The sequence below is a fragment of the Prionailurus viverrinus genome, chromosome B4 (assembly GCF_022837055.1).
Source record: "Prionailurus viverrinus isolate Anna chromosome B4, UM_Priviv_1.0, whole genome shotgun sequence".
NCBI classification, from domain to species: domain Eukaryota; kingdom Metazoa; phylum Chordata; class Mammalia; order Carnivora; family Felidae; genus Prionailurus; species Prionailurus viverrinus.
This window is the reverse complement of record NC_062567.1, coordinates 13,593,862-13,617,954: the sequence shown is the minus strand read 5'-3', so window position 1 is coordinate 13,617,954 and position 24,093 is coordinate 13,593,862. Positions and strand designations below refer to the sequence as shown.

Sequence of the window (24,093 nt, the reverse complement as noted above, 5' to 3'; positions counted from 1 at the left end):
TATATCAAGTTATTATGGTGTACATCTTAAACTTACACAATGTTATATGTCAACTATACCTCAATAAAGCTGAAAAAGTATCTTAGGTGTATTTCTACTAGCGCATTCCCACATTGCTGTAAAATGATCTGTGTCTACACCTCCGTTTGTGAACAGGCACTGGTCCTGACCCAGATCTGAATCTCCAGGAGTTAGCTCAATGCCTAGCACATGTAATAGATGCTCCAGAAATATCTGCCAGATGAACGGGCAGATATTCAGACAGATGCACTAGCGAATACGGAAAAGTGAATTAAAAGTCTCCTGGTGTCTACAAATCTCAGCTTTAGTTTTAGAGTTCAAGTTACAGACTATTCACATGGCATGAGCTCAACTGGGGAAAAACAATATCCTTAAGGATCTTCCACCTGCTGGATGCTGATGCAAACCTGAAGCAAGGGCAAAGCCATCGAGGAGAACACTTAACCATTTACCGCCAGATAGAATTTCTGGTTAAGACGCACAGCTCAACTATAATAATCAAAACCAAAACTGCATACAAATACTCTTCTCCCCCCTATATTTCTCTCCCCCACCCCCAAAATACCCTTGATAGTTTAGTATTGGGTTTGGATACATGCGTAGATACAAATGACCTAACAATTTATGTTTGAGGGGATAATGTGAGTGGGACGTATAAGGCTCAAACTCTGCCAACTATGGAATGTTTCTTGCACAGGTAAGACATTTAAGTCTGAGATACATGTTTGAAGCCCAAAATGTTTTCTGTGAAGATGCAGCTCTCAGTTATAATGAAAAGGACTTGTGTCAACAATGTTTAAATCATGCTCACTTAGGTACTCCTCCTTATTCAACATTTCTAATGCTCTCTTGTGTCTTGAGAGATAGAAATATGTGTATTAGGAAAGGGATATATATAAAGAGAGAATATGTAGTATATATATTAGGAATATATTAGTATATATATTAGAAATATATATAGCATTTCTATATATAGCATTATATATAGAGAATATATATTATATGTTAGGGGAATATATATAGCATTCCTAATATATATACTAATATATACACACACTAACATATATATTTATGTACTAACATATATAGCTTATATATGTACTATATATATGTGTGTGTATATATATATATATATATATTAGGAAAGGCATTTCTGTAGTACAGTTCACTACACACAGGTGTGACACTACAGCCATCATCTCCATTAGAACTTCTTCAAACTGAATATGGTTCATTCTCACAAGAAAGGAAAAGCAATTTGTTTTCTCGTGTTTCAGGGATGAAAGGGAATTGTTTGTGCTCAGCAACCTTTTCCACAATTGCCTCCCTCTCACTTCCTATTTCTTTCCACCTGTTACTCATCTGAGTTGGGGTATTAGAAAGTCCATCCTGTCCCTACCCAGTGTTCTGCTTCTTAATCTTTTTTGAACTACAGACTTACCTGAAAATCTATTTTCTTCCCAGAAAAAAAAAAAAAAAGAAGGCACAAACACAAATTGGTACAATGTTTTGCATGCAATTTTTTGGACATTCATAGACCCCTTAATGGCATCCAAGGAGTCCCCTCCAGAGACCCCAGGTAAGGAGCTCCCGCCTGTTGAGCAGTCCCTTGAGAAAGGCAAGGATGGGCTGATAGTGTACTCCCTGCATGAGATGCAAAACCTCCAGGTATTACACCATGTATGTGAAGCTTTATTTAGGGAAAAATTTTTTCTTTTCTTTTCTTATTTCTTTTTTTAGAAAGAGAGAGAGAGAGAGTACGAGAGTGTGTGTGTGTGTGAGCCAGGAAGGGGCAGATTGGGGGGGGGGGAGGGAGAGAGAGAGAGAGAGATTGAGAATCCCAAGGAGGCTCCATACTCAGCACGGAGCCTGACATGGGGCTCGATCCAATGACCCTGGGATCATGACAGGAGCTGCAATCAAGAGTTGGATGCTCAACCAGCTGAGCCACCCAGGTGACCCTAAGGTAAAATTTTTAAAAGCAAAAAGGAATTATTAAAGTGACAAAAAGATATTTGGAGATACGATTCTCAGTAACAGTGCCTTTGGTTGTGGACTTCTGAGTGGCATCAATGCTATAGATGAAGATCTGGGGAAATTATGTAAGTCACCATGAGAAAAAATTCATTTTGTACATAATGCTTTAGCAACACGTCTTTTCCAAACAGATGGAGGGTCTAGTTTAAAGAATTTATCTAGTAATAAATTGTTTATTTTCAGAGGAAAGACCAGTATAAAGAAAATAGATAAATAAGTCACACTTAAAAGAAAATTTACATTTACCAAGATCACCAAAACACAAATATATTATAAATAGACCTTGTCTTTGATGTTTATTTCACATTATCTAAGTACACCCAGTTATGCAAATTTACATTTTTATTTCACATCTTTGCATTCCTGATATACATATAACAGGACAAAGAACACATTTGCAATATTCAGCCTTGAAAACCCTGCTAGGGGAAAACAGGTTCTCAGCTGCCTCATCTTTCTGCACATGTACAAATGCAATTCTAAATAACTGATGTAAAAGTCAGGATTGGTAAGAGGAAAATGTGACTAAATTTTTATGCTACCTGAAACAACAAAGAACAAGTTATGTGTACTTGATTTTCAAAATGGTTTTCTAATTACCGAATTATAATTCAATAGGTAACATTTCTTTGGGAGCACCTTAAACTATTTTAGGAAGCTGAGGTGTTTGGGGTTCTTCTAATCACTCTGTCACAGGCAGTCGACACTACCAACACACAAGCGAGGCTTAAATATGTTGGTATTATGGTGTTGTGTGTTCACCTAACGTATTTTTAGAAGTGGTCATCAATATCATTACCTCTCTTTCACGAAGATACCTTGCCAGACTAGAAAATGAGCGATTATTTCTTCAATTAGGCAAAGGAAAAGGACAGGCCAGTGCAATACAGTACTAATTGTAAAGGAGACAATCACATTGAATTAAAGAACCTTAACATTTTAGTATAATGTTATGAAATTCAAATATATCGAAATCACATTATGAGACTAGATGCCTGCATGTTCGTTCTGTTCGATGTTGCCCACGAGATCTTTTGTATCGCTAGTTCCTGGACTCAACCTACTGTTAAAATAGAGAGTGTTTTCAAATGTGTTCTCTTGAGGTAAGTGCACACGTCTCTTCTTGTAAAAGAAATATGCAGCGAGGCCAGCACCTGTTACGATCAGGAGGACCACAATGACCACGACTCCTGCCATGTTGGAAGCTGGTTTGGAAGGGTCCATCTTCCTGGGGTCAGCTGGAAATAAACAAACTCATTAGGATAAAGATGGAGGGAGGCCAAAGGTAGAATGCTATGAAGAACAATACAACTTTCTTTTTGGAAAAACTAAACGAATAATATGTATTCTTTCATTTCAAATGTTCTTTGACATTTGTCAGAGAGAAATGCAGGACATGAACACAGGAGTCCAGGTAACATGAAGGATTATTTTAAACGTTAATATTAGTATTCAGTTGCAAGGATATTTCATCTCTTAGTTAATCAATGTTTTAAAATATTTATCGCTGTTTGAAAATAACTGAATGCTGATGACAAATACATCATACGAAGATACATAGACTAGCAATAATAATGATGATTTTTAAAAAGCAAGAAAAGGGGCACCTGGGTGGCTCAGTCGGTTGAGCGTCCGACTTCGGCTTAGGTCATGACCTCACGGTTTGTGAGTTCAAGCCCTGCATCAGGCTCTGTGCTGACCGCTCAGAGCCTGGAGCCTGCTTCGGATTCTGTGTCTCCCTCTCTCTCTGCCCCTCCCCTGCTCATGCTCTGTCTCTCTCTCTCAAAAATAAATAAACATTAAAAAAATTAGTAAACATTTAAAAAGCAAGAAAAAATAGGGAAAAGAGAAAATCAGAATAGTGGAAATTTGAAATCATGAGTATAATTAAACAAATAGCACCCGTAAGGTTAATAAGGAGGTGTCAGGCAAACCCTAAATCTCACTTTGAGTTTTTTTTAGCTGCTAACACAATAAGCGAAATAAATCAGTTGTCTATAAAATTGTAAAGAACCTTAACGTTCAGGTTGTCTATAAACTTAAAATTTAAAAGGTTGCCTTAAAAAAAAAATGAAAAAAAACCCCACAAAGATTCGAGAGAAATTTCCCCCGTGGGTTCCAAAAGGTAACTCTGCAACACAGCAATGTCTTCAGTAATATCTATGGGAAAAACCCCGACCTGACTCCAAGGCCTGCTTTTCTAGAGCATCATTCGAGGAAGGCTGATGACATAATGACAAAGGTTAATGTACCCCCAAGCAATTCTACTGAGAGTACAGGGTGTGGGAAGGGATTATCATGGTTGTTAAAACAAGCAAACTGTATTGATACATTACTAATCCAGATCTTAAAATTTCATAATGAATGGTCTTACCTTTTGTGGTAATTAATGCATGAGTAGGTTCAGCATCAACAACTGTTTGTGAAATAAGAAATCAATTAAATACTTATAAAAATCCATAATAATTGCATGTAGATAATGAGTATTATTTGGCTCGCAGATACATGGAGTCCTCCATATTTTGTTCATGGTGATATGATATGATGCGATATGATAGGATACGATATAGAGGTATCGCATAGATACATGTATGTATAGATAGGATACAATATATATATGATATACGATATAGGATAGATGATAGAGGCTACAAGACTTATACGATATAGGATAGATGATAGAGGCTACAAGACTTATGTGTATGAATGTATGTATGTATGTATGTATCTATCTATCTATATACATACTATATCAGCATCCTACAGTTGTAGGGAGAGTATGAATACAATGGAAATCCTGAAAATACGATCCAGTGAGTTGCATTTGAGCCACTGATACTGACGCTCAAAATCTATCCAATCTATCCAATAATCATGTATTCTTGGCTAGATCTTTTGAAATTGGCCCAATGAAGCCTAAGGTACCACAGCGTGTTGGAATGAAAAGTAAACTAAGATTTCAACACTGCACCAAAGAGTGTGGTGTCTCAGAACAGAGTTTTAACAGACTGAGGAACTACCTAATTCCAGAATAACAAGATCTATTGGGGAGAGAGTGTTAATTTACCTAATTCATTTATTTAAATAGATTCCCTTATTAATTTTATCTCTTCGGAAGGATGTTATATAAAGTGGACTGGCGTGAAAATATTAAAGTTTAGGTAGTATCACATCGTGGGCATATCACACTATTAATTCCCCCAAACTGTGTCTTCACAGGGTCTGCCACTGAATCTCAGAAGGAGATTTCATTGGTCTTCCACGATTTATTCTATAACAAATTCTGAGAACTCTCTGGAACTTTGACCCCATCCCCTTGGTGGGGATGACTTTGTCAACTGGCTCTCCAAACCGCTTACAACTTGACAGTCCCTATGTGTGGGTATCCCATTAGAAATGCACTGATATACCAACATCATTATGTCAGCTGAGCAGGCAACTCTCTGCTCACTCAGAGCTGCGGATAGCTGAGCACCAGGGCAGAGTGGGTTTTTCACTTACACTGGGGTAGGGCTTGCAAGGGACGTAAAATCACATTATAATCCCACACATGACATCTTGATATTTAAAAGAAATGATGGCCTGTGAACATATGGGCCACAAGGAACATTCTTACTTACTTTTTGGTCTTTTACAAATATACCCCTTGTAGGAAGAACAGTGAATATTATTCCAAAATCCAGAAGCTGCGGATAAAGCTACACAATCATTTCGTTCACCAGAAGGATCTCCTGTGTTCCAGTTGACAAAGGAAACTGGATTGTTGTTTATCCACATCCACATTCCTGGTTGTCAAATTAAGTCAATAAAAACAGAAGTTAAAAATCACCTTTGGGTTTTTTTGTTGTTTTTTTCGAATAGGCTTCAATGCAGGGAGTGCAACCCGGGGCTTGAACTCACAACCCTGAGATCAAGACCTGAGCTGAGATCAAAAGTCAGACGCTTAACCAACTGGGTCACTTATGCAGCCCCCCAAATCACCCATCTTAAAATAAATTCTACCTATTCGTGCAAAATTTCTATACATATTAAACTATAATCACTAGTTGTTTACAACCAGACTTTTAGTTTGCAAGATTATAATGACCAATTATTATAGGGAAAAAAACCTGAAAAGAATATGTACAGCTTTCGTTGAACATTTATTCCTAATTAGTACAAATACATACACTTATCCTCCCCTAATTTTTTTCTGAAGATAGAAAATACTTTTTGAAGTTTCTTAAATTAACTTAGCTACAGAAAACACTCTTTTAATTGGCAGCTTCCAAGATAGCATACATAATATGTGAGTCATTTAAGATTTCAGTTCTTATCGTAAGTGAAAATATGAGTTTGAATTTTCAAATTCTTTTCCAATTAATCATTATTTAAGGCAAGACTTTCTGGAGCTGAAAACTTGTTTTGCAAACACCACTGTGAAATATCTGTGATTATCATGCCGCAAAAATTACCTTCGACATTTCTGAACAATCCTATCCAAAAATTGGTTTTGCTTTGAAGTGGCTCAACTCGATATGACAGAAAACTTGACTCAGCAGCACTTTCAATGGAAACCAAAGAAGAGCCTGCAATGTAGAAACACACACACACAACGATGGAACTATAGTTAAGCAGCTAAAAATATTTTTGTAATGACAGTATTGATCTTAGGAAGTAATAAAAATCACCCCGACTTCTCCACTTAAGGGACAGAATTTCAAAGAACGGACATTTGACTTCTAAGAATTTCAGTTTCCATTCTGCAAATATGATGGTTTAAGCATCATGTGCGTTACAAACACCGAATGAGTTGCTGAAGGACATGAGAAGAGGAGTAAGACAATGCGTCTTTTCTTTTTGAAAACTCTGCTTTAATGTTTCAGGGGCACATCAAGCTCAACGTGTGCAAAACAAAACTCATAAAATCCTTTCCTAGAAATCTTATTCCTCCTTAACTGTTTCCATGTCGGTACGTAGCGTCATCATCTTCCCATTTGCTCGAGCCTGAACCTGAGAATCACTCTTGGCTTCCATCCTTTCTAACACCAATGCCTAATCTTATTGATTTTACTCTTTGTCAGTCACGTCTGTCTGCTGTTAGTCCATAACTGGAGGCCTGTATCTCTCTCTCTCTCTCTCTCTCTCTCTCTCTCTCCTTCGCCCATTTTGCCCAACCTTCTACCTCCCTCCCCTCTGGCAGCCATCAGTTTGTTCTCTGTATTTATAATTCTGATCCTGCTATTTGTTTACTTATTTTTTTTTGATCCCATTTCTGCATAGGATAATATGGTATTCATCTTTCTTTAAATTATTTCACTTGGCAAAATGCCCTCTAGGTCCATCTATGTTGTCTCAAAAAAAGCACAATCTCATCCTTCTTATGGCTGTGAAATATTCCACTGTGTGTGTGTGTATGTGTGTGTGTGTGTACCACATTCTCCTTATCCACTCATCTACTGGACACTTCCACATCTTGATTATTATAAATAATGCTGCAAACAACATAAGGGTACATATATCTTTTTGAGGTAGTGTTTTTGTTTTCCCTGGGTAAATACCCAACAGTGGAATTATTGGCTGATATGGCACTTCTATTTTTAATTTTTTAAGGAATTTCCATACTGTTTTCCATAGTGGCTGTAGCTATTTGCATTCCCACCAACAGCACGTGTGGGTTCCTTTTCCTCTACATCTTTGCCAACACTTGTTATTTCTTTTCTTTTTGATTTTGGTCATTCTGACAGGTTTTGGCCATTCGCCATGTCATTATGGTTTTGGTTTTTATTTCCACAATGATGAGTGATGTTGAGCATCTTTTCATGTGTTGCTGGCCATCTGCATGTCTTCTTTGGAAAAAATGTCTATTCAGGTTTTCATAGAGTGTGTCTTAACAAGGTTATGGTTCAGGAGACATTATAGACAGACAGATGGATGCATTAGAAGAGGAATAAGTATGATATGTAACTGACATGTCAAACCGAAGATTTGTTTTAGGTGAAACAACTAAAGGGGAACATGGAAAAATAGAATTCAAGCTGTAAGAAGCATAGGATTTCAAGTAGAAAGAATAGAAAACCATTCCAAGAAGAGAAGGAATAAGAGAAAAGACAGGGAGGGAAGCATAGTGCTTACTCAGGAACATGGCGCACAGGTACATGGACTCTCCCATGTTTGGTTTGTGGTGAGAGGAGTTAGACAAAGGATAGATGGATAGATAGATTTATCTACTGGGAGGAGCCTAGAGTGCTAATAGATGGCTCTGTTTGGCCGGACGAATCTGACCAACAGGTGAAAAAAGACTTGGGTTGGGCCTCACTGCAGATGGCAAGAGATTGGTATTTAAGGTGGTGATAAAGAACACTTGGGTTTTTTTTCAGGCAGCAGAATGATGCAGTGCCCTAGAGGAGTATTGATCCTCTAGGTATGGGATTGTAGAAAGTAAAATGAGATAGGAAACTGACAGACTGGTTAGATTACTATGGCACCAACACCTTACACTACATTAGGGTTGATTCAGCGTCAGCATTAGAGTTTATAGTAAAATACTATAGCTTTCTAATAATAACCACTAATATATTTTAAGTACTCCATGCCAGACATTTTGCCTTGTGCTTTACCAGTATGATCTCCCTAAACTTTTACAACAACCGTATCAAATGAGCACTACCCCCTCTTTATAGATAAGGAACCAAAAGTACAGAAGGTAAGTAATTTGTCAAGATCCCGAAGATAGGAGAGGGTAGGGTCATGGCATGATCCAGGCCTTCTGGATCTCAAAAACCTACACTTAGCCGTGTGCCTGCATCCCATGTTACTGGGTCCTGGATTATCCCCTTGATTAGTGTTTTTATTTCACAGTCACATATTCCATGGTTTCATATATTTCAGGGATGATAACCATTTCGAAATATTTAGGACATATTTTGGTAAGTAAAAGTCATTCATTTTATTTACAGGAAAACGCAGTCCTCTAAAATTGGAAACAAAGTTTCTCCATCTTCATTGCAATTTTAAAATTTCATTACTTATGTATTTATGTATGTATGTATTTATTTTTAAATACTTATTTATTTTTGAGAGTGAGAGAGAGAGAGAGAGTAAGCATCCACGGCAATCCTCTACAAAAGCAGTAAGAACACTGACAAATTTTGGAACCCTAAAGATTAATAAACAGCGTGTAACAATCCAGCGATACTTATCTTAAAAAATTCAGTTTTTGTGTTAAGAGTGAGCTTCATGATGTTTTAACTTGCTCTAATTTCACTGCATTACCCTCAGCTCTCTGTTCACCTTAAAAACGAACAGCTTCCAAATCACAGTGAAAACTAGCAGCCTAGAAACCACTAGAATAATCAGAATGGCGGTGGAGCTCTTGCGAAGTCCCACTTCAAAGAATTTCCATTATTTTATCTCTCTGACAGTTCTCTGGAAAGTCTGACTTGCAAAGCTTTGGCTTTATTTGCCCCAATTCAGAGCTCTTCCAAATGTAAATGGTCTTGTCTCTGAAGGTGTTCATGCAATTATCTAACATCACAGGTGCCTGAGGCAGGGATAACAGTTGAAGAAAAAAGAATAACAAAACAGCAGCAACAACAACAACAACAACAAAAGCTTAAAAGGAAAAATGGGAATAAGATGTCCATAGTGAGCTCCAAAAAGCTTTGATCCATTCTTGAGAATCTAGAAGGCCACAGACATGCACTGGGGCGTGTACATGTGCATATTTACAAAAAATCTGAGAGATTTCTAAGCTCTCACTCTGGCTAACCTTGAGGATCTGCAAGAAGGAAGTGAGCACTAAGGCAGAGTTGTTGGGAGTTTTTGTTTGTTTTAGAGACAGAGTGTGCTGAGTTGGGGAGAGGGGCGGAGGGAGAGAAAATCCTTAGCAGGTTTCATGCTGAGTGACACAGGAGTCCATCCCACGACCCTGGGATCATGACTCAAGCCAAAATCAAGAGTCGGATGCTCAACCAAATAAGCCACCCAGGCGCCCCACTAAGGCAGAGTTGTCAACTATTGTATGAGTGTGGAAGCTGTCATTAGCTGACCCCCTGAACTAACTAAGCAGTAACTACCATGATGACACATGAAAAAGAATATAAACTTTACAAAAATAGTTAAGGAAAATCACTGAACAAGAAAAAAAAAAACCAGCAAAAACAACACACTCTGTGGAATGGAAAGAATCTTATTTCCAGAGTTGTACATCATATTATTTAAAATGTCTTTCAACAAAAAACACCACAGGAAATGCAAAAAAAAAAAAAAAAAAAAAAACCCAAGAAAGTATGGCCCATATGCAAGAGAAGGAGTAAATACCAACTGTTCCTGAGAAAGTCACACCTTTGACTTACCAAAGACCAAATCATCTATGTTAAAGAACTAAAGGAAAACATGGCTAAAGTATGAAAAAAGAGTATGAATACATCTCATAAGTAGAGGATATTGAGAGAGAGATACAAATTATTTCTTAAAATTCTGGAGTTGAAAATTATAATGATTGAAAGGAAAAATTCACTAGAGTAGCTTAACAGCAGATTTGATTAAGCAAAAGAAGTAACCACAAAAACACGAAAATAGGTAAGTTGAAATTATCTCATCTGAATAATGGAGGAAAAATAAGAAAAATTTACAGAGCCTCAGAGATTTGTGGGACGTCACCAATTAGATCAAAATATACATAATGGATGTCCAAGAAGGAAAAGAAAGAGAAATGGGCAAAAAGAATACTTGAAGGAATAATGGCCCCCAAAATTCTGAAATTTGATGAAAAACATTAATGTATGCATCTAGCAAGCTCCACATCTATCTGAGCTCCAAGTAAGATAACCACAAGGAAATCCACATCCCCGAGAAACTGTCAAAAGATAGAGATTCTTAAAATCAGCAAGAGAGAAGTGATTCATCATGTACAAGAGATCCTCCCGAGAATCGACAGTGATTTCTCAACAGAAACCATGGAGGTCAGAAGGCAATGCCCGACACTCTAGATAACTCAGAATGACAATCCTAACAATTAAGAATATTAGAGCAGGACGCCTGGGTAGCTCGGTCAGTTACGCGTCTGATGCTTGATTTCAGCTCAGGTCACCATCTCGTGGTTGTGGGATCAAGCCCCACATTGGCCTCCATGCTAAGCTGTCTGCCCCTCCCCTCTCTTTCTCAAAATAAATAAATAAATATACATTAAAAAAAAACTACAGAACAAAAGAATACTAGGGCAGAAAGTGAGAAAGACTTATTCAGCAAATGATTGTTTTTCTACTGTAATTCTTTAAAATTTTGAGGCTGTAATGTTATAAATTACATTGGGGAGGCATGACGTGGACCATCCTGTCACAATAGAAATTAACAAGAAGAATAAGCTGGTGTGTTTACATCCCACAGGATTTTAATGTACAGTGTTTTTAAGTACCATGGTAATCCGGACTAGGTGATTATGAGATTTTTCCTACAGTAAACGTGGCACCTACCCATTCGGAGACATTCCAGAGAAGCCTGGCCCCAGTTTCTTGTGTATGAAGATTCGATATAGTAGCAGTGACCATGGAAGGGAATCCATGCTGTGTGCTCAGACTCTGGGCACCTGCCAGGCAGTTGTGGAGGTTCGGTGGCAGGGATTTCTGTTAATAAAAAGACATTTAAAACAAAGCGAAGCATGAAGTTTCTCTACTATGTAGAATAAAAGATTGGCAGCTCAGGAAAATTTCATCACCCATCACCATTTTTTAAAAAAGTTCTAATGGTAATCATTTGGATCTGCCATTTTTGTTATTGGGTGTTCTTTTTAGTGATCTTTTTCTTTTCTTCATTTTAAATGTATTTCAGTAGACGCTACTCTGGTAGAATAGAAATCAATTGCCATCATAATGAAGAATGCAGATCTATAAGTATTACAAAGGTGTTAAGTTCCTAAAAAAAGTTACCAAAAAATAATTTTCAAAGGGAGTCCCCCTTCACTGTATTCTAGGAAAATTATCACCTTCATATCACTGACTCTCATTAATCGATATGAAGTCTGATAAAATTATATTGATACAGATGTGCTGTCAACATAAAAACCAGTCATAATTGCCTGACAAATCTGACATCACATAATCTCAAAAATAAAAATTCAAAAGTTTATAAAGTGCAAATAAACTCTAGCCATGAAGAAAATTTTCTGTCCCCATTATTTGGATCTATGTATATTTGCTTATTATCAAGTTAGTCTTCTGTTATGTGAAGGAAGATGTTTTATTATCTTGTTCTTTAAAGCTATTTTTTTAAGGTTTATTTCTTTACTTTGAGAGAGACAGACACAGCGAGAGTCAGGGAGGGGCACAAAGAGAGAGAGAGAGAGAGGGAGAGAGAATCCCAAGCAGGCTCCACACGGCCAGCACAGAGCCCAATGCGGGGCTTGAACCCATGAAGCCTTGGGATCATGACCTGAGCCACATCCAAGAGCCAATGCTTAGCCAACTGAGCCAGCCAGGTGTCCCTTATTATTTTATTAAGTTAACCAGGAGACGTTACTGTTTAATAATGTCAAAAGTCATGTGTATTCACTTATTGAGGAAATTTCAAATCCCTTGATTGTTTTTGTGTATTCAATTACCATCTGATCTTTTGCAGAGAAAATAAAAACTTTCATTGCAATATGCTGTCTTCCAGGAGCCATCAAGATCCATGTAAACACATGCTGATTTCAGTCTGGGCTCATCAGCAGCCCAGTTAGTGTACCTCATCCTCCATTTATCAGTCCAAGCGTACTCATTATTGGTCTGCAAAGACGAAAACAACAATTAACGTGCAGTCTTGCTTCACTTAGAAAACACCGAAAGAACCAAGTGAGGAGTAAAAGTATATTTTAGACTGTGATTTGACAAACAATCTTCAACATTTGGGAATAAATCGTTCCTACCAACTGAAATTCAGTAGAGAGAGCCCTTTCTTTTAGAGGGACTCTTGGAGTTCCCCATAAATGCATCCTTGAAAGCAAATTTGAAAAACACTGACTTAAAAACCTATGTCTTAATTCTATGAAACGTTTTATTTGCAGGTTTTCAGGGTGAAATACAAATTTTGTCTTCAGGACCAATAAAATATTTATTATATCAACACTAAAATGACAATAAAATTGAGTAATTTTCATTGAATTTGTAGACCTTGGAGAGAAACACTAATCTCTTCTAATCGCCTCATTGTTCAGCTGTTGAAGAAGCACACGTGACAAATGACTTAGGCAAGATCCGACAGATAACAGAGGAGCCTAGGTGCCACGCTTTCCAGGAAGATGGTCTTTCAACTATAACAAATACTTCTGGGTATTTTTTTTTTAATTTTTTTTTTCAACGTTTATTTATTTTTGGGACAGAGAGAGACAGAGCATGAACGGGGGAGGGGCAGAGAGAGAGGCAGACACAGAATCGGAAACAGGCTCCAGGCTCTGAGCCATCAGCCCAGAGCCTGACGCGGGGCTCGAACTCACGGACCGCGAGATCGTGACCTGGTTGAAGTCGGACGCTTAGCCGACTGCGCCACCCAGGCGCCCCTACTTCTGGGTATTTTTTAAAAAGCAGATTGTTCTTTTCAACTGGCACGCTTAACTTCGTACTGAATTTAGTGGAACAAAATTTATTAACCACATTAATTAATTAACCACATCAAATTATTTAACCACATCAAAAACAAATTAATTAACCACATCAAAAACAGTACTTATCAATAATATCCTTTGACCAGTCTAAAAGATTTGACAGGCAATGTCTAACAACAGATGATATATAATATTAATGAAATAAATGCATTCTGAAACCAAACCATGGGTCCCATTTTAACTGCATTATTTAATTTCCCCAGCCAATTACCAAAGATTTAATGACAAAATCAAAACCATGTATTACCTCAAGTTGGAATTTTGTAGTATTCTACCACATTTAATCAAATAGTGCTTACGTTAATTCTATAGATGTAAGGAAGATAATAGTACTGTTTTCGTTATAAATGTCGGTATAGTGGAAAAGCTACTTAATCTTTCTAAAAATAATAAAACCTTATGTTAAACTCATGAAAGAATTGTGACCCTGTGTGTAAGAAAGGAATGAGTGAACTAACAAGCAAATTAATTACTAAAAAATAGAGTCAACACAGACATAAAAATGTCTTGCCTAAGTTTACTCACAGAAATCAGCATGGAACTACTTACTTTTAAGTATTTACTTCCCTACTTAGGAAATACTCTTCGCATGAAGTGTGTATTTTGATCTCTGTAGCACAGCATTAGGAAATCTACAAAATCTGACGCCAACCTACTTTCCAGTTTTATCTCTTTCCGTCCATTTCTCTCTTCCTGGTACTCCCTTCCTGATGTTCCACCATCCCAGGCCACATCAATAAAGTCCGCTTTCTCAGAAAAACCTGCTTGGCCCTCTCCCCTGACTCGACTGATCCCTTTTCTCTCTTGCAACACTCTTAGATACCTCTCTTTAACATTTCTGGCTTTGTCTCCTAGTAACGTGTTGACATTTCTATTTCTTCTACTAGGAAGTTTGCTGGTTGACTAGCTAAATGGATGAAGATAGACGGATCACAGGGGCGCCTGGGTGGCTCAGTCGGGTGAGCGTCTGACTTTGGCTCAGGTCATGATCTCATAGTTTGTGGGTTCGAGCTCCGCATCAGGCTCTGTGCTGATGGCTCAGAGCCTGGAGCCTGCTTCGGATTCTATGTCTCCCTCTCTCTCTGCCCCTCCCCCACTTGTGCTTTGTATCTCTCTCTCTCTCTCTCTCTCTCTCTCTCTCAAAAATAAACATAAAAAAAAAAAAGACAGATGCATCAGAGGGCAACAGGGAAGACTCATTTTAGGAATATTTTAGCAACTCCATCACCACTCTTAGTTCTGTGTCCCCCACCCCAATTCTCTGCCACTGGCAACCTGCCTTTTTCTATTATGGAATAAAACAAACAACTGCAGTGATGTTCTTCGCACAGGGACAGAAGCTTCACAACTTCAGGACTCACAACTCTAGAATGACTGGCCACAAAAAAAAAAAAATAAAAAGTATCCTCATTACCCAGGAACTATGCCCCTGATCGGCTTTCTTGATTCCCATGGTATAGCTGTAAGCGTGACACTCTAGAGAGAAATAAGTTAATACATGAGAGTGTTGAGCTGCAGAATCTAATTTTAATATTCAAAAGCAGTGTGAAAGTTAACCTAAGTTATGTAAATTTAATTTGATCTCTGACATATATCACTAGCTTGCTAGATCCTTGAAGACACTGGATCCTTGAAAGACGAGGTCTAGTTTATGTTAGTATCATTCACATTGCCCAGCACAATGTCTTACATTTAATGAGTGCTCAGCAGAACGAACAGAAAGAGAATCGTGTTTCATCACAATTTATAAATCGTGTCGAGTTGCGCATGTTTCCAGCATCTTACCAAGTTACTGTTCAGGGCGATCCACACGGGTTCATTAACTTTTTGTATTTGCATAAATGCAAATGCATTACTATAGGGGTCCAGAATGCTAGCAATAAGGGAAGTGTGGAGCTTGCAATAATTTTCTGCCTCTTGCCACTGTAACTTTAATTTCATGAGTGAATAGTTACTTTCACCATATTTAATAAAGCCATCTGTTGGAATTGTTGTTGGAGAACCAGGCAAGGAAGAGTCTGGAAGAAAAATATTATCTTTCATTAGCATTATCAATAAGCATTACTTGGAGTGTCAATGATATACTATATCTATTACCATATCTCATTCCATTATAAAAACAATCAGAATAGCATAAATCTAAACCATCAGGTGTTAAAAATATTTCCTAAGCCATTTCACACCAAAAACCAAAGCTCTGATTTTTAATCAGTATGCCTGGTTAACTTGAATAATTTCCAAACTGCATCCAGATCATTAATATAGATATGTAATCAAGTTTCTAAATTAAAAAAAAAAGGCTCGTAAATTCAACGATATGTAGAATCTGAGCAGAAGAAATGACACAGTTTAATCCCATAAATTAAAGAGTATATATCGTCCTGTCATTACTAATTTTTACTTTACCATCTTGGTCAAATTTCAAGGTCATCAACAATCTTCCTTCCCCTCCTCCATCTGTCCCACCCTATCCATGAATTTGCATCTATGTGTGTCTATTTGGCTCCACTCGTTAGTAAGGCACCTTCAAGAGACTGATTTAAGTTCTGGCACGAAGCTAGATACTAGTCCCCGGTTCATTTAACCCCTATCACACCATCATGCTTTATCCCCACTGATGATTGCCTACGCCCTTCACCCAGGCACCCCCACACCTTGACCAAACTGACTCAGTGGCTGGAGTTCTTCTAAGCCACAGTCACTCTGGCTTTCTGAAGCTTTTTCCTCAGTCTTCCAGCATGGATTTCTAAATGTTGTTGTTGTTTTTAATGTTTATTTATTTTTGAGAGAGAAGGAGAGAGCAGGAGAGAGGCAGAGAGAGAGGGAGACAGAGAATCCCAAGCAGGCTCTGAGCTGTAAGCACAGAGCCGGACAGAGGGCTCAACCCTATGAACCATGAGATAACGACCTGAGCCAAAATCGAGAGTCAGATGCTTAACTGACTGAGCCACCCAGGGGCCCTTCCCAGCATGGATTTCTAATCGCTGTTTTAGGCCAACCTATCCTTTGTGCCACTTACTGTATAGACCCCCCACCAAAGAGCTTCTTTCTGTGTCCCTTAACAGATGCCCTAGAGTTAGAGGTTAGCAAATGTCAGCCTGTTGTCTGTTTCTGTAGCCCATGAGCTAAGAATGGCTTTTAAATGGCTGACAAATTTAAAAAAAAAAAAAAAATCGAAGAATAATATTTTGTGACATGTAAACATTACATGAAATTCAGATTTGTATCCACAAATAAAGTTTTATTGGAACACAGTTATGTTCATTTGTTTACACGTTGTCTATGATCGCCCAATATCATGGCAGAATGCTAGCAATAGAGAATGGATATTTACAGCCTAAAATATTTACTATCTGTCTCTTTACAGAAAGCAAAAATTTGTCAACCCCTGGCCTAGGGTTCTAGATGTCCTTGCCTACCAATTTTGTCTTGGCTAAATCTCAGATGTGTTCCACTGTATACCAACCTAATCCACCATCTGTCTTGTCCCGTCGCTATACAAATGCCGAACGTTCTTTTGATTACGCCTGGTATGGTGACAACTTTGTATCAGCAAGGGCAGTTTCCCCTTTCTTCTGCTGTTGCTGCCACCTTGTGTTGGTAAAAGAATATCCTTAAACCAAGCGACCCAGGCCAGCACCCTCCAATGGTACAGCCAGTAGAGACTGAACAATCTTACTGTTTCCCAACTTGGGGAGGTCTGGGTTTGTCTTTACAGCACCAGAAAATCGTAGGACCACTAAAAGTGGCAAATGAGGCTCGAGGGCAAGCTGAAAAAAAGTTTCGTGGCGGAATGTATGCAGCTAGGAAACAGCTCATCTGTCCAACTTGCTTGTTTATGAAAACGTTCATAAAATAATTATAAGGGAAAACTAAAATATTGAGAGGTTATTTTTAGGTGGTTGGATTGTGGGGAATTTTTTTTCCCTTCTTTATGCCTTTCTGCATTTTCTAAATGTCAACAAAGAACAGGTGTTATGTGTTTTTTAAAACAGTGGGTTTTTGTTCATATATATGAATATACATATGCATAAAAACATGAATGTATATGTGAATAGGATTATAAATATTTTCTATTTTTTAATAAGTTTTTATTGGGGGCAAATAGTCTATCACTTATGCTTATAAGAAGAAAAAGATTGTTAAAAAGCTGGTAAACCGTCATTCACTCCTGGAAGGACAGTCCCTCCTCTCCTCGACACACAGACACAGATGGCATGTGTGGCATTTCTCGTGGCCCAAGATTCTGGTGCCATAAGGACACAGCGGAGAGAGAAAAGCTCCTGAATTAATGAACGCTTAGGATTCCCGCGGTACTTTCCAGTCATCTGAAAATATCTTAAGGGATTTTCACTCATTGCCATGAGCTGGTCTGAGTTCCCTGATCCCCCAGAAAGTGTGGAAAAACCCATCTGCTGTAGGAGAACAAACACCTTCTAATTCAAACTCTAAGAACTGTTCTTAGGATGATAGCAGCCCACGCTATCCCCTCCCTCATCTCTAAACCACCTTTCATTGTTGGTCCTCTTTCTGTGGAGCTAGATAATTGTATTTCAATTGTGTTTCACTGGAAACAGCCATAAAGTGCATACAACCATCATCCTGATTCTCAGTACACATGTACATTTTCTGTTTTATTTTCACTAAATGATAGTAGGGCTTCCTAGGATAAACAATGACACGCAAAGCAGATATCTACATTTTTAGGGGCTCCTGGATGGCTCAGTTCGTAATGAATTAACTCTTGATCTTGGGGGTGTGAGTTTGAGCCCCACGTTCGGTGTAGAGATTCCTTAAAAAGTACAGCTTTAAAAAGAGAGAGATCTATGTTTCTTTTAAAGTTTCTTTTATTTATTTTGAGAATGAGAGAGAGCGCGCGCGCGAGAGTGAGCAAGCATGAGCAGCGGGGGGACGGGGAGAAAAAGAGAGAGAGAATCCCAAGCAGACTGTGTGCTTTCAGTGAAGAGCCTGACATGGGGCTCGATCTCATGAACCATGAAATCATGACCTGAGCCAAGCCAAGAGTCAGCCACTTAACCAAGTAAGCCACCCAGGCACCTCAAGATCTACATTTTAAAAAAAAAATTTTTTTTAACGTTTATTTATTTTTGAGATAGAGAGAGACAGAGCATGAACGGGGGAGGGTCAGAGAGAGGGAGACACAGAATCTGAAACAGGCTCCAGGCTGTAAGCTGTCAGCACAGAGCCCAACACGGGGCTCCAACTCACGGACCGCAAGATTATGACCTGAGCCGAAGTCGGATGCTTAACCGACTGAGCCACCCAGGCGCCCCTAGATCTACATTTTTAAAGGCAGAGAATATAGAACCAAGGAGGCATATATGATATTCTATGTCAATGCTTCTCAAATTATGCAAGCACGACTGAGGTATTCTTACCGTGACATTTTTAAAAAAGTACAGGGAGGCAAATACCCTAAAGTTCTAACAAAGTTTGAAAAAGTTCCAGCTCCAAGTGTAATCTGCATAAAACTTTTTGGATGGATGAAGGGGCACACTCATGAATAGTTTATAGAAATCGTCACCCTTTTCATCTGTCACGGGCATCCACGGATTGAGGTGAGAAACAAACCTGTCAAGGTGCCATTCTTTAAATAAATTTTAAATAAATTTATTTATTTATATATTTATTTATAAATAAATTTATTTTTTCTTTAAATAAAATTTTATGTTTTTAGAGCAGTCTAGTGTTCACAGTAAAATTGAGAAGAAGGTTCTCAATTTTAATATTTTCAAGGTTTAATATTTTATAAGAAATATTAAATAACCCCAGCTCTCGTGGGCAGGCGAGGTTTGGTAGAACTTACCAGGAAGTGTTTGGCATATGTAGCCCCGCCTACTGTCACACGTGTCATCCATCCATTTTCCTGCATCCCTTGATTTCCCACCAATAATAACAACACAGTCAGCCTGTACATTTATGGAGAAAGGGGGGAAAAAAAGGAGTGTGAAGCAGTAATTGTTAAATCAATTCATTAATGAGCCAAAAAAATCCATTCATTCCTAACCTCCAAATTTAATCATCCTATTTTTTTATATATTTTTTGATGTTTCATTATTTATTGGGGGGGGAGGGGCAGAGAGAGGGGAGACACAGAATCCGAAGCAGCTCCAGGCTCTGAGCCATCAGCACAGAGCCAGATGCGGGGCTCGAACCCACAAGCCGTGAGATCATGACCTGAGCTGAAGTCAGACGCTTAACCAACTGAGCCATCCAGGTGCCCCTTCATCACCCTATTTCATTTACAGTATGTTCAACTGCTCCTTACTTTCCATGCACCTGCTCACACTTTCCACGTGGATCTCTCACAGTGAACTCTTGCTATTTTTAATTAACAACCCGGTAGATTTGGGTAATTTTAGAGACAGGTCTGAGAAATTTTGCTATCAGAAATTCTATTAATCTCTATCAAAATTTAGCAACCAAATGTTAGGAGAATACAATATCTTCTCCACATAAATTCCCCTGATTCAACCCCCAGAATAGGTGTCCTGCTGTTAAAGGGAAATAAGTATAATCTACATTTTTCATTGCTAATTTAATTTATAAAAGCATCATTATGGATTCAGAACAAATTGCCGGGGTAGAGCTAGAAAGTTTCACATCTTATTTGCGATCTCACAGGGAAGTACGCCAGGCTGGAAAGAGTTCTCTATTCTGTGTTGTGGATATGTTTGCACTATCTAGCTTCCATAGGATGGTCTATGAGCCAAAGCAAGTCATAAAGTCATGAAATCTGCACCTGCCAAAGTTTTCATCCCATGTCAGATGAAGATTTTGACTTATCACATGTTGGGCTTCTTGAATCTGTCAGTTCGAATAATGAGCTTCAACTCCCAGGAACTCCCCGTCTGACACGTAGATGGGCCATCATTATCATCCCCATCTTCCTCCTTAGCTCTTCTCATCTTTGTTACCCTGGCTTACAGCCTGTGCTCTGCTCCAGAGAGCCTGGACACAGCAAGCATGTTTCCGCCACAAAATGCGTACGAAGAGTTCTCTCCCACCCTCTTGATCACACTGTATTTAATCCTCTCAAGTTCCTGAAATTGTAACAACACAGTCTGTGTGTTTTGATTCCATTTCCGTGCAATCGACTTTATATTTTGCGCTCAGAAAACGTCTAGAAACAAATTCGACGAAAGATGAACAGTGTTTTTTCCTGGGTGGTGAGATTACAAATTTTGTTTTTGTTGTTTCTGCTTGTCTTTAGGTTCCCAAGACAAAAAAAGAAACTTGGGCCGTAATGATTTTTGTGTGTGTGTGTGTGCTTTACACAAAATGCACCTCTCATCCAGAAATTGTTCCCAGCAAATCCCCTATCACTCCATTCTGCTTCATCTTCTTCAGTAAGTTTTTAGCCCTCATGTATGTAAATGAAGATTCAAGGAATTTCTCCACAGAAAACCACTAGGTACCCTACACAGAGCTACCAAATTAATAATCACAAACACACCATTTTGATCAGATCATTTTTCTCCTCTAACCTTTTCTTGCTGCCTGTCTGACAAAGCCAAACTCACTCCTGGGGCATTTAAATTTCTCTAAATTCTGCTTTCAACATTTCAAAGTTTTCTCCTACCTTTTTTCTGTATAAAAGCCCTGCTCTACCAGAGCTATTTACTCCTGCCCAAACCCACGTGGTGCCTTTTTCTTGAAGAGTTAACTTGCTTCACTCACTTAGCATGGCTTTCCCCAACCCTCACCTAACTTCTGGATCATTGTCTCAAACCTCTTAAGGAAAAGAGCCCTCACTGATTCTTTCTCATGCTCTTTCTCTGAATCAAATGAAAGTCTCCCTATGTAAGTGTTTACTGATTAGATCACTCCGTCCCATAGTAAGTTCTTTCCTGCTAACTACACAGGACTTTATAAGGGATCCTGACATTATACACTTGCATTCCTTACTATCTTCTTTCCCATAAAAGACTTGCGGTCTAAGGGGCACCTGGGTGGCTCAGTCGGTTAAGCATCTGACTTCGGCTCAGGTCATGATCTCGCGGTTCGTGGGTTGGAGCCCCGCGTCCGGCTCTGTGCTGACAACTCAGAGCCTGGAGCCTGCTTCGGATTCTGTGTCTCCCGCGCTTTCTGCCCCTCCCCCACTCGCGATCTGTCTCTGTCCCTCAAAAATGAAATGTTAAAAAAAAAAAAAAAGACTTGAGGTCTAACATAAGTGTAAGCTTCTTTAAGGTAAGAACACAGTCTTTTGCTCATGTTTTTCTCAATGCCTAGTGTGCTGTTTAATATTGACCAGTTGACTATTCAGTGATACAAGATTAAAAGCACTAAAATAAAGAAACAATCATCTGTCTCTTAGGTTAACGTACAAGAGTGCCTAGGGCACTGTTTGGCACATAGCAAGCAGTCTACAAATGGCAGCTCAGTCATGATAATGATGAGGATGGGATCTTTAGTCGTAGTAGGGACTGGGCATAAACCCTCAACACTACAAGCATCAAGAATTTACAAGCAGCTGGTACAAATAAAGTTGGTAACTCTGGGCTCAAGTGCACATCATGACTACGACAGAGACCCAGAGGGGAGCCGGCTTGGCCATCCCTTGGGATCCCCACCAGCTGCCCCACGAGCTGAAGAGTTCTGAATTGAATTTATACTCCTTCTCTCAAGGCTGGCTCAGTCTGAAACACTTAAAAACTGCAAGAATGAACCAGATCAGGGAGAACTCTGGTAGATTGTCAAAGAAGACTCATCACTAATATGATGAAGCAGGCTGACAGTATACGGAGAGGTGACCTGAAACGGATATTTACATCTTCGTAGGACAGACTGCTCCTTCTCCCACCAGGGTAGCCTTTCCCCCAGTTTGTATAATGAACTCCTCGACCATCCGTCCACAGGAACGTGTGCTCTGAATTCACATCATTCAGCCCAGTCCAGGCATTAAACTTGGAGTCCTTCATGTGATAGGTGAGAAATGCTGAAAGAAAAGTTGCACAAGATACTTTTAAAGAAAAGTTGCACAAGATACTTTTAAAACCTGGGGGGAAAATACTCAACATATGGAAAGTATTCAAAATACAGAATTTTAAAATACTGAATCCATGATTAACATCTTTATTATTTAAAAGTACTTACCATGAAAACAAACACAGTCTAACCTTAAAATCACTTTATCATTTCAGTTTTGTACTTTGGCAAGTTTTGTGTCATACGGGTCTAGGTTCTTCTCCGGGCCAGGGCAGACAGCTGTCCGGGCTGTGCCCTGCCCAATGGCAGTGAGGAAAGGGTGGCTCAAGCCCATCCCGTGCACGGCTCTCCGTTCCATACACCCCCGATCTGGGGGTGACTGCCTGCCTTCTGCAGGAAGAGGTATTGTTTCTAATTCATACACAGTCATCTTATGAGTTATCGGGTGTCGTGATTTTTTTAAATAAGATGATCTAATTATAATAACTAGGGGGCAAAGAGAGCTCTTAATCCAGAAAATTTCTGAAAATGAAAACTACTTGTCAAAACGAGAAGCGTGAGGCTGTCAAATTCTCGCTACTTTGGGTTTCCGAGCCCAAAGAGCTACCCAATTGAAACTCCTTCTGGGCAGCAACTGCTAGGGGTCAGGGGCCATCCCCTAAGTGTGCTTGGACCCAGGGGGGTAACCGGATGCTAAGCACTCGCGTCATTAGGAGAGAAGATCTAGAACAATTCAGAGAACGAAGAACAAATGTGGCCTTTTGCTTCTTTGCCAATTCTGTGGCAGTGAGAGAGGATGGGGGCAAATATTCAGAAGCTGGAAAAGGCTGAAAGGCACAGGTGCCCCAACCCCTGTCCACTTGCCCTTCCTCACGCCTCCCACACCGCGCGGCCACCTTCCACAGCTAGCAACCTCCCAGCCAGGAGTCGTGGTTGCCCAGGTGGATGAACACCGACTCTCCAGAACAATTTCCACACCCTTACGCTTGAACACGGCTGCTGAATGCAAAGAGGATACTGACTGACTGTGCACTGGGGTTTTACTAAAAAATGCAAAATAGAGAGAAGCCCAAAGAGACGCAACGATCTGTTTATTCATGAACAAGTAATTCCATGGAAGGGCTACTATTCCATGGTTATTCTGCCGAGTAGCAGAGGCAGTGAGTACTCAGCTCAGAAATTTTTGCTTATTTCTCAACTAAAGGTAAAAAAAAAAAATTTTTTTTCTTCCAACATTTTTCAGAGAGAGAAGAGAGCATGGCAAGGTATTTACTTTGGTTTTATTTTATTTCCTAAACAAGATCATAACCTTTCCCAACCCCAACTTGAAATAATGTGGAAAAGAACTAACTACCTGCCAGTGTTTTAGCCCTGACTTCTTTTTCTGCCAACAACCACAAATAAGAATTCAACAACGTGTGCTTGCTTTGCCAGGAATAATGTTATTTTATCTGAAAATTGTTTCC

General features: G+C 39.0%; 1 protein-coding gene across 1 annotated transcript in view; it reads right to left on the bottom strand.

The window, feature by feature from the left end:
- Positions 1–2,331: 2,331 nt before the first annotated feature.
- The window catches only part of MRC1 (mannose receptor C-type 1), a 99,160-nt gene continuing 77,398 nt past the window's right edge, over positions 2,332–24,093 (bottom strand). Inside the window, exons 22-30 of the mRNA XM_047868213.1 lie at positions 22,471–22,637; positions 19,506–19,608; positions 15,464–15,696; positions 12,638–12,803; positions 11,514–11,663; positions 6,513–6,626; positions 5,679–5,843; positions 4,433–4,474; positions 2,332–3,296 (exon numbers count right to left, since the gene is read on the bottom strand). Coding sequence (XP_047724169.1) covers positions 3,046–3,296; positions 4,433–4,474; positions 5,679–5,843; positions 6,513–6,626; positions 11,514–11,663; positions 12,638–12,803; positions 15,464–15,696; positions 19,506–19,608; positions 22,471–22,637 — 1,391 coding nt within the window. The 3' untranslated portion in view covers positions 2,332–3,045. The remainder of the gene's footprint in view (positions 3,297–4,432; positions 4,475–5,678; positions 5,844–6,512; positions 6,627–11,513; positions 11,664–12,637; positions 12,804–15,463; positions 15,697–19,505; positions 19,609–22,470; positions 22,638–24,093) is intronic.